This window comes from Microtus ochrogaster, chromosome 16, assembly GCF_000317375.1.
Source record: "Microtus ochrogaster isolate Prairie Vole_2 chromosome 16, MicOch1.0, whole genome shotgun sequence".
NCBI classification, from domain to species: domain Eukaryota; kingdom Metazoa; phylum Chordata; class Mammalia; order Rodentia; family Cricetidae; genus Microtus; species Microtus ochrogaster.
This window is the reverse complement of record NC_022018.1, coordinates 29,910,046-29,927,312: the sequence shown is the minus strand read 5'-3', so window position 1 is coordinate 29,927,312 and position 17,267 is coordinate 29,910,046. Positions and strand designations below refer to the sequence as shown.

Genomic DNA, 17,267 nt, shown 5'->3' with positions numbered 1-17,267 from the left:
GGGATGGGGGTAAGGGGAGATGGGGAGAGAAAAGGGAGAAGGGGAGGATGGGGGGAACTTGGGGAAACAGGATGATTGGGATAAAGGAAGGTTGGATAGGGGAGCACGGAAGCACCATTCTTAGTTAAGGGAGCCACCTTAGGGTTGGCAAGAGACTTGAAAAATATTTATTTTTATTTATGTGTTTGTATAATTTTAGCTTCTTTGTCCAAAATCAGGTGTTCATAGGTGTGTGAATAAGTATCCAGGTCTTCAGTTCAATTTGATTGGTCAATCTGTTCATTTTATGCCAATACCAAGCTGTTTTTATTACTGTAGCTCTGTAATAGAGCTTGATATCAGGGATGGTGATGTCTCGGGAAGTTCCTTTATTATACAGAATTATTTTGGCTATCTTGGATTTTCAGTTTTTCCATATGAGGCTGAGTATTATTGTTTTGAGGCCTATGAAAAATTGTGTTTGGGTTTCTATGGGAATTGCATTGAATCTGTAGATTGCTTTTGGTAGGTTTGTCATTTTTATTATGTTGGTCCTTCCTATCCAAGAGTATGGGTAAACTTTCCATTTTCTGGCATCTTCTTCAATTTCTTTCTTCAAAGACTTAAAGTTCTTGTTGAATAAGTCTTTCACTTCTTTGGTTAGTGTTACCCCAACATATTTTATATTATTTGTGACTATTGTGAAAGGCGATGTTACTCTAATTTCTTTCTCAACTTCTTTATCATTTTTATATATGAGGCCTACTGATTTTTTAAAGTTAATCATGTATCCTGCTACATGGTACCATCGACTTTAATCTCAGTCCTGAACACATGTTTATTTACATCATGTTGGATTGGGCATAGGAAGGACCTCCAGGGAACTAGCTTGAAAAACACACAGAAAGACCACTCTAGGACATACCTAAATTTTTAAAAAGTGCCCTTAAAGTTTTCTAAGTAAAGATTGCTTTTAGGATACGATAAGTATTGGGGGGGGCTTTTATATTTCAATTCCCACATGGAATTTAAAGTATTTAATGGGCAGGAATGAATGAGTCATTTACAGCAAAGTTCTTCACTACAGATGGGAGCAGGTAGAACAAGGGACTCTAAGTTGTCCTGGTCCATGTTTGGAACTTTCTTAGTAAGCAGAATCCCTAGAGCTGAGAATCATTTATTCTACTATTGACCAATGAGGGATTTGATAAAGAGCAGCAAGAGACTTGTCCATGTGTCAGAAGTAGATTCTACCCAGGTCACAGCTTGACACTTTGGGAAGATAAAAAACAGTCAGGAGATACAGGGAGCTCCATACACAAAAACTTAGTTAGTTGTTCATTTTCTCAACTCACATTCTTCTTCTCAAAATAAATAACACCTAATTAAGTTTAAAATAAGTTCTGAGCAAAACAGATGTAGTAATTGTGGAAAGAGGGAAAGTTGTACTTCAGGGACTGGAGCTCTGCAGAGGCCTTCCTTCCCCTGACACTGTGACAACATGAAACATGAAGTCTGCAATTCCTGGTAGAAGCCAAGAGCCCCACAAATCCTGAAGTACAAATATGACCTGACAAGCGTCACCTTCCCAGAGCTGCTCCAGATCCTGTCTGCACCACAGAGGTCCAGGTGAGTACATGGAGGTAAGAGCTTCGATCCCTTCTGCTGTGCCATGGAGAGTTTCATTAAAGCAGAAGATTCTCTCTGACAAATCCATGGAGCAGTGCCAGACTCTGGAATCCTCAGGACCTCCACTTTCCTTCTGTTCCTGAGAAAGGTGGTCCCTGGTGCCAGAAAAATCAAAGAAGAGTAGTTCCTGGAGATACTGAAATGGAACAGAAAGAAATGCTAAGGCCTCGCTATCCATCCTCAGGCTGGAGTATCCTGACAGAGCTCTGGCTGGGTCTTTGACTAAGGCTACCTTTCTAAATGGATCAATAAAATACATAAGATTTTCAGATGTCTCTCAAATCCTGGAGACGGTCATGATACATTGCTGTAACATCAGGACTAGAGAAACTGAGGCAAGGGAATTGTCGTTCAGGGCTAGCCTGGTTTACACAGAGAGACTCTCTCACTCAAAAATAACTAGATAGATGAAAGACAAAAAAGTCCTCTTTCAGGTAATAGTTTTCCAGCATTGTGACTTCACCAGTGTCACTAGTGTTTGTACCACTTGTACTTTTCATTTTTGATGCATTTTAACTTTTCTAATATTGGCATAGGTTTACAATAGCCATCCAATGCCCAATTTGACAGATTTCTGTCTCTATCCATCCTTAAAGGCTCTTGATTTTATCACATACTATTATAATACTTGTCTTAAATTCAGTCATTGAATGTCTGGCTGGTGAAGAATAGAGCACTCAGTGTAACAGATATCGTTACCATCTTGAGAATTGCACCATTTAGGATCCAGGCTGTGGAGGAGGACATCCTGAAACAGCTCATCTTTAGTTTATCCCAGACTAAGAAGCAATGAGCAACAATCTTTTTAGTTTGGTCTGTTTTTCGCCTGCTTGCTTGTTTCTTTTAGAAATAAACAGAACAGCTGGATGTAACTCACCTTATGAATCTAAACACAAGTCCATCCCTTCTTTTAAATTCATTTCCTTTAGCATTTCCCAAATAATGTGGAAGATGAGACACCGCTTCCTCCACTGACAGTGACTTCAGTAGAAAGGAATCAATTAGTAGAAGATCAGAGTCTGCTCTCAAATACGACTTAAAGTTTGGGAAAAAGAAGAGAGGACAAGAAAAGTGGGAATCCTCACGAAAGCAAGGATTAAACAAATAAAGAAAAAGGTAATATTTTCCATCAGTACTTGGATGAACTGATAGCAGGGATTCTGGCAGATTTTAATAACTGACAAAACACTTAATTTTTTATTCTAATTATGTCAGTGAATACTGATGTGTTTTCTGTTAATATCTGGAGCATATTTCATTTGTACAGATATTTAGATGGTATTGTGATTTCTAGGACTCACTGAAACAGGCAATAACCTTTCTGATAAAGGAACAGTTGGAAACAATAACTGACATTTCTAGAGTCATGAGGCCACCTGGACACAAATCTCAGGACAAGGCTTGGTTGATGAAGGTCTCTGATAAAATCATTGGGACATAGACATTTGAAACAATCTTGTGAGTTGAACAGGAAGGAGGGCAAGGAACAGAGACATTGCGAGCACTCAGAACACACAAACCCATGGAGTCACTGTAATATTCAGATTTTTTCATGTCCTAAAAAAAGGTGCACAAGCTTACAGCAAATCCATGAGAAGTGAGAATGGAGCTCCAGAACTTGAAGAATAGCATCCTTCCTGAGTCCAAGTTCTGGAATCACCTGGGACTGGTAAGTAAAAAGCAGCCTGCCTGACAAACAGGTTGGAGGAAAAGCAGGCTGCAAATCCAGCTGACATAATAGCTGCTCAAAAGGCCCCACAGAAGCAAATGGCACCATGAACTCTTAGATAGTGGAGCCTCTGCTCACACCAGTATACCACTACTTAATGTGCTACAATCAGTTGATATTGAGGACTCATGACTCAAAACCTGCAGTCATCTCATGGCACAATATAATCCCTAATGAATCCAATTCTTAGGTTTACCTCATCAGCATCCCCAGGTCCAGAGCTGTTCCATGTTCCCTTATGTGTCCTGAGGTAACTCACTGGGGTACAGATGCCCTGAGTCATCCTCCAGGATCACAGCTCTCTGCTAGCCCTCTTCTAGGAAGCAACACAAGGTTTTGCTAGACACCATTCCTAACTGCGGCCTGGTAGTTCTATGAAAATTTGCAGGTTATATTTTTACGGTTTAGCGCTAACCGTATGGCTATATCTGGAAAGGTTGTGCAATTGAACTTGACATTGAGAACGACTTATTAAAAATAACTAGTAAACATGTATATGGAAGAAAATCATAGAATGCTCAACATAAAAACTGTAAAAATATTAGGATGTAGAAATTGAAGTTATAATGAGGCTTTGAAATCAAATGCAAATATAGAAATTGTTACACTAATTAAGATGCAAATAAGAAAGGAGACTTTTCCCAACTGGGTGGGGAAATATGATGAAATAGAGAAAAAGGGAAGAAATTTGATTGCAGAAATATGGAATTCAATTCAGCTATGCAGAATTAATTAGCATAATTCATGGACACAAATAAACACACACATTCAAACAAGTCATTTTGCTAGGATAAAGTTCAAACACATCTCCTTTAAAACCTTAGAGTTTTATTCCAGTTACCAAGCTCACCTGTTAGAGCACATATATAACTCAGAGTCCACAGGGAAGAGGAGGAGTTCGGGGACCCAGTCTACAGCAGCACATGTGTCCATCACTGACTCTTGTATATCAGAAAATGCTATTATGCAGAACGTTTTTCAGATAAATGTCTAGCATTACTGATGCTTTCTGGAAAACTTCTTTGTATCCTGATTACAAGATTTTCTACAAAAAAATGCTTTCAAAATTCATTAAGCAAGTAGTTTTCCTCTTCATGACTGGGTTTGGCACTCTGGGGAACATTTATGTTTCTGTGAATTATATGTTCAGTTGCTTCAGAGGGCCTGAGAAGAAACCTGTACACTTTATTCTAATCCATTTGGCTTTTACAAACATCATAATTCTTCTTGCAAAAGGATTGCCAAAGACAATGGCAGATTTTGCTTTGAGAAACTTCCTAGATGACATAGGATGTAAGATCCTCATTTACCTGTCAAGGGTGGCCCGTGGGGTCTCCATCTGCACCAGCGGTCTCCTCACTGTGGTCCAGGCCATCATCATCAGTCCCAGAGCATCTGGGTGGAGAAGGCTCAGACCACAGTCTGCATGGCACATCCTTCCATTCTTTTCATTCTTTTGGATACTCAATGCTTTAATAGCTATTAACCTAATCCATTCCATCACAGGTGTAAGATTGAATTTATCACAGCTTAATAATAAAGATGACTATTGTTATTTTATGCTAGAAAGTAAGACTACAAAATGGATAGTTCTTCCCTTTATGGTCCTGAGAGATGCTGTGTTTCAGGGAGCCATGGGAGGGGCCAGTGGCTACATGGTACTTCTTCTCCACAAGCACCACCAGCATGTCCTCTACCTTCAGAACTCCAAGCTTCTCTACAGAACTCCCCCTGAGCTGAGAGCTGCTCAGAGTGTCCTCCTTCTGATGCTCTGTTTTGTTTTCTTCTATTGGACTGACTGTGCTGTTTCTCTATTTTTAAGTCTTTCTTTAGCAGAAAAATCCTTGATGCCAAATGTTCAAAATTTTCTGGCCCTTGGTTATGCAACTTTTAGCCCCTTTGTGCTGATTCACAGGGATGGACTTCTGCCTGAGTGTTTGCATGCTCAGTGGGAGAAACTGAGAAACTACCTCCTTTATTTTTCTGTTCAATGAGTGTGAAAAAGTTCTCAGTTCTGCAATATTGTGGGTAAGACAAAATTCTCAGAAAACAGGTTGGGCATGTGTTTATTCTCACGCAATCTTCCTGGTGACTTTACAGCCTTGACCTGAGAGAGATCTTAGAAAATTACAGTGATAAAAGAAATGCTATTCTCTAATTTTCCTCTCTTTTGAAGGGACTTTTTCATTCCTATATTTGTATTGTGCATGGATAATTTACCTGTATTATGTCCATGTAGCACATCCATGCCAAGTTCCTGTAAAGGATTGAAGAGATTGTGAAATGCTCTGTGACCGACTGGAGTTAGAAAGTTTGCTCTGAACCAAAGTGTGGTGGCTAGCAATTAAACCCGAGTCCTCTGGAAGACAAGCCCGTGCTCTCAGCCAGTCACAGAACCTAAATGCACTGAAATGTTTCCGTGGTCTTATATTCATGAAGGTTCTCTGCAGGGATGAAGGTTGTCCATATGGGATAAACTGGATAAGGAATACATAGTGAAGTTTCATTATATCTATTTGTAATTTCTCTGTTGAATAAAGATGTGGATTTCCCTTTTTGCAAGATTAAAATGCAGTGTGATTGAAGCAGATTGAGACTTGTTTGCTGCTGCCCTTTGTTAATACCTGGTTGCTCTCCACAACACTATCCAGCTGTTTGTCATCAAAGAGCTGCAAAAGGATCTCATTCTACATCCATTTAAGTGAAGGATTCACTGCTTGATTTCTTAACTTAGATCCACATAATAAGATATTGACATGGTTCTAAGAATCTGATATACCCATCCTGAAAACTACTTATTGATATAGTCATTGATTATGAAAGTATAGAATTGCTAGAGGTGGGTTTATGCCTTATTTTTTTAAAAAACTGCTCTGTCATATCTGAATAAACTCCTGTATAATTTTGGGCTCCACATGGCTTTATTTTACAATGATATATAAGTTTTTTATATTTTGCTTGATTGCACAGTATATACAAATTGTTTAAGTAAGTGATGTGTATTGTATTGTGATACATATTATTAAATAGCTTGTTTTTCAATTATAAAGATTTATTTTATGTATGTTTCTCTCTCTCTCTGTGTGTGTGTGTGTCTGTGTGAGTGTGTGTCACGTTTGTACAGTTCCTCACACAGACCAGAAGAGGGCACTGATCACAGGGAGCTAGAGCTACAGGCAGTCATGAGTCCTAGCTGTGAGTGCTGGGTAAGGAACCAGGGTCCTCTGGAAGAAGAGCAGTCTGCTAACATCCCTGCTGCTCCTTCTCACATTTCTCATGTAATGTGACTTGTTTGTAGGGAACATCTACTATTTCTCTGAGTCCCAGTTACATAGAGGACCAGACTAATGAACACTTTCTCAGTCAGTCTGTGTAATTTGACTCAAAAAGAAGCAATGTAGGAACACAGAGGAGTGAAAAAAATGTATTAAATCTGAATGATGAAAAGATTGTTCACTGTTAAGAATAGAGAGAGGTGGTTAGTTGGTGTTTGTGCATACCTTTAATCCCAGCACTTAGGAAACATAGGCAGTCAGTTCTCTGTGAATTCAAGACCAGCCTGGTCTACAAGAGTTAGTTCCAGGAGGACAGGCTCCAAAGTTACAGAGAAAACCTATTTTGAAAAACCAAAAAAAGAAAAAGGAAAAATAGAGAAAAGTAAAAATAAAAGTAAAAGAAAAAAAGAAGAGAGTGGAATCTTGAGGGAAGCCTCAGTGGGTAAAAGTATCTGCCTAGAAGTCAAACAAGGTGATCCATCTCTGATGAAGAAAACTGACTCCCATGTGCTGCCCTATAACCTCCATATTCATGTTGAGACACACACACAAGAACACACACACAAACTCTTTAATTTGAAATTAAAAAAAAATATAGGATACACATAACTGTTGACTCAGTATGAACCAGGATGGTCTGAACTCTGAGTGGCATATAGAGTTGATATTGTGAATTTCCCCCCCAAAAAAATAGAATTTAAAAAAATGAAACAAAACTTGGTCAGAAGAATAATTAAAATTATAACATATGATGAAAATTCTAAGTAAGTAGTGGATAGTGAAGGCAACCAGGAAATCGGATTCAGTTATGCTCTTCAAGTAAAGCACGTAAGGTTAGACAGATAGATTAGTGTAAATAACTTCATTATTTCCTTATTCTGGACACATTGTTTCTAACCAATGTGGACCTGTGGACATTATGCTAAGTGAAATAGGTCATCTGCACACAGACAAATATACCACATGATTTTACTAGTAAGTTGAACCTAATAGAGAATAGAGCCTTCAGAGTATGGTGTGCAGCCTACAGCCCTCAGAAACTACCTCATATTTGTGAGGTGTTTATGCTTGTGTCTGGTTTGTTTCCATATAATCGAAAATATGAAAGGGTGGCTACTCAGAGCTTGCCAGTCTTCACCTTCAAATTCTCCCTGTCATGTGAGTTCCTAGGAAGACATTTTAAAAAAATCATTGATCCTAGATCAGGATCAAAATTGTGCAAGGAATTGGTTCATCTAAGCTGAGTTGAGTGGATCAGTTTACTTGGATATCCAGATTACATTGTAATTTATAGGTCATGGGAGACTCAAACACACCTGCATGACCAGAAATTCTGGCTCAGCAGGTGACAAACTACAAAATAATCTGTATGAGAAAAGATCCCAAGCCTCAATCAAGATTCTTCCTCCTATGCACTCCCCAAGTCAATTAGCAGCTAAGGCAGGAAGAAGTGGAGACTGGAATCTCAGGTGTAGTTCTGAACACGGCCTCCACATCCCCATGAGATTCTAACTGTCTCATTGCCAGTACCATAGGGAAGGCTCCCACTCTACTGTGCCAAAGGTATTCTGTGGGCTACAGTCACTGCTTCATGGTGGCCAATGGCCATGGGCTGGCTAGTTCTGTCAACTCGAGACAAGCTAGAGTTATCTAAAAGGAGGAAATCGCCACTGAGATAATGCCACCATAATATCCAAATGTAGGGTGTTTTCTTAATGAGTGATTGATGGGGTAGTCCCAGACCTTTAGGGTAGTGCCATCCTTGGGCAAATGGTCCTGGGCTCTATACAAATGTAGACTGAGCAACCATGGTGAATAAGCCAGTAAGCACACCTCTCCATAACTTCTGTATCAGCTTGTGCCTCCAGGTTCTTGCACTAGGTGAGTTCCTGTCCTAATTCCTTGATGATGAACAGTGATGTGGAAGTGTAACCCAAACAAACCCTTCCCTCCATTAAAGAACATGACCCAGGAATATAGTAGTTTGAGAGTTCTGAGTGCTTGTGGAAACACCCCAAGAAAACACAACAAAAATGTTCTCTCTCGGTTTCTCCAAATCACAGAAATTTTCTTTCTCTGTCCAGGCAGAGCAGAAAGGAGTGGGTTTATTTCTGATTGCTGCTTATTACGTGTTATTGATAATCATTTAAATGTTTAAAAAGTCCTTTGTGTGTTTCTGTGAAGAACTTGATTTTGTCATGCTCAGCTTGTCTTTGCCATTGTATACAGCGTGACCTCATGTGAACTTTCTTGCCCTCAGAGTATAACTTGTCTGCTGCTCTGAATAAAGTTGGCTGTTGCATGAGACTCCAGTCCACCTCCTTCTCCCAGGTCCCTCTACCTCTGGAGGGTGACAAGTGGTGCCTGAAAAGGGACCTGAAATTGGCTATGGAATCAGAGAGTGGGGCCCCTCACGGAAGGAGATGAGTGAGAATAATGGGGCAGACACCAGGGAAGGAATTGTCTTATGTTGACTTTCTGCTTCATTTTTTAAAGAAAAGAGGTTTTATAAAAACCACAACTATTAAATTTCTTTCAAGTTGTTTGTGAGTATAAGCCCCGGTTTTCAGAAAAAGAAAAATTAGATGAGGAAGTATGGGACAGAGTCCAAAAAACACACTGAAAAGAAATATAAACAAGGTGAAAAGATAACCGTTCAATTCTGGGTCACTTGGGCATTAATCTGATGGTTATAAAAATACTTAGGGAAGATAAGGGCATTATTAATTATCATGAGAAAGAGATGGCTAATTTTTTTCATGGCTATAAGCTGGATGATGAAACCTTAAAATTGTTACTGGAGACTCTTTCACATATGTCCCCTCCCTTGTTTGAAGATTTCCCTAAAGCATGGGTGAGGAATTTGATGATCAAATTAATCTTGAAATCTTGACATTTCTTAATGAGGACTTAGGAGAGCCTGTGGAAAAGTTAAGTTAGAACCCAGACAAGCTACGGCCTGGCAGGGAGAAAGAATTCATTTATCAACTCCTTCCCAGCCCCATGAGATCAGCTTGATATTTCCAGTGCAATTTCAACAAAGTCAGAATGTTTATCAGCAATTGAACGTGGACATAATGAAAGGGATATGTGTTTGGAACCAGCATCCCTGCATCTTTCAAGTACTTGATGGTGACACTAATTTCTGCAGTTATTCTAAAAATGCGATACTGTTTTCAATTCACCACTTTCCTTGGAAGATACATCACTAAAGACTTCAATTTAGCCTTTTCAATCACAATAGCCCTCACTCTTCAGGTCAGTGGATCAATGTGAGATTTCTGCCATATTCTAAGTATATTGATCCCTTTTATTCATTCTGAAACTGGGTAAATAAACATTGGATGAGATTGGAACCTATTGGACCTATTGGGATTCAGACTACAGTCATTTCTTTTCCTCTTCCATTGTACCCACCTTGTCTTCTGAGGAGTTCCATGAACTCTGAGGGAGGAGTCTTTGATAGCGTCTTCCCATTTGATACTCTTCCAAGTACTATCTGGCTGTGTTTCCCTGAATCTATTGCCATTTATTACTCAAGAAGGCTTCGCTGATGATGACCGAATAAAGGACTGATCTATGCATACAAAAAAAATAAGAGAATTTTTTAAAGACTTGTGCTTCCTATGGTACTGTTCATTGTTGTTATGAATATCTTACTGTTTAGTACAATACTACACATTGATTGGCATGATTTTTATATAACTGATATAATGGTTCTTAGCCCTCCCCAAATTCTCCAATGGTAAAGGTGGTTTACACTCCTGAAATCCATGAAAAGTTTCCATAACTAGGACCAAGGGGTTATCCTGGAAATGTCACATATGAGATGCTGGCAGGGGTTGGTAGATGGGTTGCAACAAAATATCAGCTGCACAATATACATCCCACAGCCCTTCCACATGTCAGTGGTGTAGCTACAGCTGCCTGGATGAAAACTGATACTAGGTCCTTCTCTGAGCCTCTGCTGATTTCATAGGGAGACTCTAAGATGCTATTGAAAAACAAGTACAGGGAATCAAACTAAAAAGCAATTATTAAAAGAGCTGGCTTTGATAAAGTCAATGAATATTGCTAAGGAATAATCAGGACTTAGAGACAGAGGAAAGGCACAGACAGACAGACAGACAGACACAAACACACAGAAAAAGAGAGAGAATAAATTTACTTATGCAGAAATGTGGAAACCTACAAACAAAAAATTAGCTACTTTAGAAACATATGCTGTTCAAAAACAGATGTCAGCAAAATGCATAGCTACTTAAAGAAACAATGTAAATTGCCTTTGTAAAAAATGAATACTCATAGTCAAGGAGCTAGTTTATACCCTGAATGCAAAGAAGTAAAGCACTGGTCTACAGAAGTTCCAAACTAAATATGCTAAGTCTTTACCTAGCAACAATAGCAATATCAGCAAATAATTGGGAAATGGATTAAAGGCCCTCCCACAAACCTCATAAAATTAGAGGATTAAATCCAAACATGATAATATTTGTACCATCTTCTTACTGTAATCAATTCTATTTTATTATAGGCTGCTACTCAAGGAAATGCTGCTATTGATATTCATTGTCCTAAAGACATGCTGTTTCCCCCTTTCAATGGCCTTTTACATTATACACAGGATATTGGGGACCCATACTGTCTGGAACAGTTGAAAATCTACTGGCTCACAATAGTTTACCTATGAAAGAAATTACAGATCATACAGGATTTATTGATAAAGATTATAATAGGAGAAATTATAGTCACAATCCCAGTACTGATTGGCAACTAAAACAGGAGGAAAAAAAAGTACATGGTGATTTAGTCCTTTTGCATAAAAAGGTACTTTGTGGGGGATGATTTGGTATTAATAAATAAAACTATAGCCTTAAGCACCATATTAAAGGAAAATTATAAATCACTTTGGACATAAAAATAAGAAAAACTTTTAAAAGTTTGATTGATTCTGGATCTGATGTCTCTATTATAATTATGGAAAAGTTGCACCTGGAACGGTCTTTTGTTGTCTTTAACAAAGTCTCCATTGTTCTATTTTACCAGTAAGAACTTGGGAGTCAGATACTGAGATGAAAACCTGCTAGCTCAGAGAAGCAGAGAAAGCACCCAACTGCTTCATCATCATCCCAGAAAAAGAGCTTTCTTCTATGCCATCTCCAAGAAAAAAAAACAAAGCTCCAACCAGATGTCCCTCCCTCCTACTTCCTGTGCATCTCTCTCAGTCTTACTGATTTCCTGTTTCTCTTTATGGGTCTTTTTTTCTTGTAAACTGGTTGCTAACTCCTCCTCTTGGCCTATGGTTAATTTTATTTAATCCTGTTGACAATATTGAAGCAGAAAGCTCTTGGACAAAAGGTGTGTGTTAGGGATAGTTCACACTACAGCCACAAGTGGGTTTTTCCACCAAATAATATAATCTTGGGGCTCACAGTGTGATCAAATAGCCTGCAGCAGACTGTCATGGATTAAATTCAACCCTGACAGGGTTAGGAACTATGAGCTCTAATGAGATTAAGCAACATTGAGAAAGCAGCACCTGTAAAAATTACATGGAAATTTAGCGAACCTGTCTGGACTCCTCAATGGCCCCTTTCTAGAGATAAGTTACAGGTGCCTCACCAGAATCAGAGAACAATTGGAGAATGGGCACATAGAACACTCCTTTTTCTCCCTGGAATTCTGTTCTTGTAATTAAAAAGAAATCTGGTAAGTGGAAATTCCCGATTGGTTTGTGTAATATTACTGCCGCCATGTGACCAAAGGGAGCATTACAGCCTGGTTTACCTACAGCCACTCCTATTCCTAAAGATTGGCCTTTAATAGTTTTGGGTTTGAAAGATTGCTTTTACACCATACATATTCAGCCTGATGATAAGATGTGTTTCGCCTTTTCTGTTCCCTCACTCAATCATAATGAACTTCAGCTTTGATATGAATAGACTGGATTACCTCAAAGTATGAAAAACTCCCTGATGTAATGTTAATACTATGCAGAAAGGTTATAGAGCTGTGAGGTGAGCCTTTCCTCAGCTTATATTATTCATGTATATATGTTGATATCCTGATGGTGACCTTCAAAGAGGAAGAGCTACAATCATATATGATATGACTCAAGATAGTCTGCATAAATATGGGCTTAGTATGGAGCCTGAATCAGTAAAAGGATCAGACACTGTGAATATATGGGAAAACTAGTTTTTACTAAAACACCATCAAACAATAAAAAATTATCTATTTGACAAGACAAATTAAAAAGCTGGTCTGTCCATTCTCTCCACTCCATCAAAACGCTCTCTTAATAATTCAGATGCTGAATCCAAGCCCAGTTCACACTCACTTGGAGTGTATGACAGAAGATCCTAGAGTTCCTCATTCTTTTGTTTATGGCACAAGAGTTTTTAGCCTCTTTTTGTGCAGATTATATTACTTAGTAACGCTCATTGATTCACACCAGAAACACCTGATAAATGGTGACCTGGAGACTACTCCTATGCTAGAGTAGCAACCAGGAAGTTTAATCCAGGACAGGACCGGTGACCAGGAGCCACACCCCAGCCCAGCCCAGCACGGCTCTCACTTCTGCACTGGAGATGCTCCTCTCACCTCCTCTCAGCCCTGTGCCCACAGCTATTCACAGTGCATTGCATCAGCAACTGGAAAGGCCCTCCAGGTGGGACAGCACATGACAGACAGAAGCATCCCTAAGGCAGATGAGCAGTACAAGCTTCCTTAAAGCTGTAGATGAGGCTATTGGCTTTTTGAAATGGGGGTGGTGAGCCAATCAAGATTTGGAGTCCCGTTGATAGTTTAGTGTGCAAGGAATAAAGCTGCCAAATACACCAATGACCTTGAAGTGCCTGTGGTTTACACAAGCAAGATGACTCTCATCTGTCCAGATCCCTGGTTGGAACTTTATCAGAAGACAGAATCCTCAGCTATCTTCATATCTGTTCTGTGCCAGTGTTTAAAGAAGGACCTGAGGAGGAAGAGGCAGTGACCATCTACTCTGTCACTCAGAAGAGGGTCCTTGAGCTGTCACAGCTTGACAGTGTGGACAGTGAGGTCTGGAGAAACTGGAAGCTAGTTTCAGAAACTTGATTGCTGGGATAACTCCAGAGCCAGGCAAATGTAGTAATTGTGGAGGAATAAGGAAAATTACACTTTAGGGGAAGACTCTGCAGTTTCCTGACATGGTGACAATGACAACTGAAGTCTTTGCCCTGCTTTCTTAGAGCTAAGAACCACAGGAATCCTGAAAGGACATGAGAGGCCTGACCCAGCACTCACCCTCAACACAGGCTCCATGGTGAGCAGCCCTCGCATCCCTGGGTCCACTACGTGATTTCCTTCAAGGGAAACATTTCGTTCTCTTTCACTAAGGAATGGAGGTCGTTAGAGGGGCTTTGAGCCTTACAATCTCAACTCCTTTGATACCAGAAAGATAGGAATTGATGTTCCTGTGAGGCTCTAGCTCACAATCTCCACACCAACAGATTGCATCATGGGGCATTGCTGCATAGCTGTCTCCTTCAGATTGAATTATTCCCACTGGATGGGGTAAGGAGACCCACAGGTCAGGGCAAGCTAACCACCAAACTTAGCACACTCACAAAGTCCTTTTCTCAGGGAGACATAATCAGGAAACATTTTCTGGGAGGAGAAGAGACTCTTCTTTCGTGGAACAGTGGTCCACAAATTGGGCAGGGAGTGCCAGTGTGCTCTTTAGACTCCTGTCAAGTTGACACACACTGGAGTCATCTGGGAAGAGGAATCTCAACTGAGAAAATGTAGTTTTGTTTTCTTTTGTTTTGTTTTACTCTTTGGAGGCTGCCACACAGCTCCCAAATAAATACGCTTTGTCTTATTCTTACTTATGAATGGCTGACCTTAGCGTGGCCTGTTTCTAGCTAGCTTTTCTAACTTAAATTATCCCATTTCTCATTAACTGTGTTTTGCCTCTAGGCTTTTTACCCCTCTTTATTCTATATCTCTTTTTTTTTCCTTCTCACTCTGTGGATGGTGGTGTGGCTGGGTGTCTGACCCCGGTGTTTTCCTCTGGTGTCTTCCTTTCCTTCTCTTGCTCTTTTCTCTTCCTCTTTTGGAGTCTAGATTTCTCTTCCTATTTATTCTTTCTCCTGCCTAGCTATTGACCACTCAGCTCTCTATTAGACCAATCAGATGTTTTAGACAGGCAAAGTAACACAGAATTACAGAGTTAAACCAATGCAACATAAAAGAATACAACACATCTTTGCACCATTAAACAAATATTCCACAGCATGAATGAATATAACACTTCTTAAACTAATATTCCACAATAAGAAAGTGCATCCATCAGACTGACCTACAGGGAAGACAGTGGGGGCATTTTTTGATTAATAATTAATGTCATGATATTGGAGGGTGTGGTGGTTTGAAATGAAATAGAGTGGCACTATTAGGAGGTGTGGTCTTCTTGGAGCACAGGTGTCACTATGGAGGTGGACATTGAGGGTTCATATATGCTCAACATCTCCCCAGTGAGTCAGTTTACTTCTTGTTGCCTATGGATCAATATGTGGGCCTCTCAGCTTCAGCATCTTTCTGCCTGCATGCAGCCATGATCCACTATGATGATATGAGCTAAACCTCTGAAACTGTAAGCCACCACACTAAATATTTTCCTTTAAAAGAGTTGCTTTGCTCATGGTATCTCTTCACAGCAATAGAAACCTTGAGACAGAGTTGAATGAGGAACTGGGTTATTGCTGTGATTAGAGTTGACCATGCTTTTGTTTGATGGAATATGGACCTTGGGACAAATAACAGGGTGTAAGGTCAGTAAACAAATCTAAAGATATTTTACATTCTAATAAAAACTATATTGAAACAAAATCAGCAAAACAATACTTTTGAGAATAGTCTCAAGAAATAAAAAAAATTACCTAAAAACAAACTTCAAAAAGTCCTTCTGGGAAAACAAGAAGTCAACATATAAAGAATGATATTGGACCCCATTACCATCCTGTGTAAAAGGCAGTTTAAGACAAATCACAGACCCCATTTGAACCCCAGATTCCGAGACTACAGGGTAGACATGCTGAGAAAAGACTTCAAGATAGAGCGTCGGGAAAGGTCTTCTGCACAGAGCATTCCTGTCGAAATCCTAAGGGTGTTGCTCACATCTGTATTCTCTTCCCCATTATCTAGCTAAAACCAGAACACAAAAATATATCTGTAAGGAAATGTCAACTTAAACAAAAAATAATTAAACCTAGGACAATTCGTGAGTCAAATGAAATAATTGTGGAAGGTTGGAAGTGGAAATTGTGTATCAGGGACTGAGATTCCACAGTAGGTTTGCTTCTCCCTGACATGTGACAACTTAGATGTTAAAGTGTCTCTGATATTTTATGGTAAAAAGAACTCTGCAAACCCTGGAGATACACATACTGCCAAACAAACATCACCTGCTGGTAGAACTAGCCATAGCTTGTCTGCTCCACAGCCATCGTGGGGAGCAGACCTGACAGTTCTTTGGTTCACTTGCATGTGTCAGTTTCCCTCAGAAGCACACATGCTGCTCACTCTTTGGATGATCAGGGAACTGGGAAGGGTGAACCTGAGGACCTTTCCTCTCTACCTGAGACAGAAAGGTGTATGTCTGGGGCCAGAATGCTGGAAGTTCCACTGACAGATGTCCCCCAGCAGTCTTGAGCGTCTCTGTTCTTGTGTTCAGGATCTGCTCTCATCACAGAGCTCCAGGGTGACCTGTGCACGAGGCCATCTCAGCGCTTCATTCAGAAACTTTATCCAAGGTCCTTACCCTCACTGTTCTTCAGCTGCCGCTGTGTCCTGCTTCGTACTGCTGGCTGCATCATTGTAATTTAGAAAATTTATTTATCTGAATTTGGTGAGTTTCTAGGTTTCAGTGGGTCACCTTCTCTGCTTTATTTATTTATGTATTTACTTATTCATTCATTTATTTATTACTGTTTTGCTTGGTCCCATATGGACTGGCTTAAAAAGACAGGATTTTATAAATCTACCTTGGAGTCTCCTTCTTCACACATAACATACTATACATGAAAATAAAGAAATGTTTGATATACTAAACAACAAAAATAGTGTTTTTCTAATCATTAGTGACCCTTAAGAGGATTCAGAAAAGCAGCAAGAAAGAACACACAGTAAATTCAGGATGTAGACCAGAAAGTCAGCAGTACAGACTAGACATTCACCAAGAAATACAAAATTTTGAAAAAAAAACAAATATTAAATGGAAAACTCAATAAACCAAATTAAAAAACCAATAAGAAATACTATCCAAAAAAATGGCTTAAGCAGAAAAACCTGAGGGGTTGAATGGAAGTTTAAGGAAATAACTAAATTGAGGCAGCAGTACAGAAATGGGCATGACCGTGACTTTCCAGACTCTTTATCATCAAGAAGGAAGACCTTGGAAGCCACAGTCTAGGAGAGATTATATCCTACACACTACAGGAGGAAACTACACATGTGCTCTGCACACACTATATGAAGTGATTTTGTGTTACATAACACACGTACACACACACACACACACACACACACACACACACACACACACACAC

General features: G+C 39.6%; 1 protein-coding gene across 1 annotated transcript; it reads left to right on the top strand.

Annotated features, from left to right (window-relative positions):
• The first annotated feature begins 4,437 nt into the window (after nt 1-4,437).
• LOC101994866 (vomeronasal type-1 receptor 4-like) lies at nt 4,438-5,429 on the top strand. Its single transcript, XM_013349099.2, is given in 2 exon segments — nt 4,438-5,370; nt 5,373-5,429. Coding segments are annotated over 2 exon segments (975 nt in total). The 5' UTR covers nt 4,438-4,452.
• Nucleotides 5,430-17,267: the final 11,838 nt, after the last annotated feature.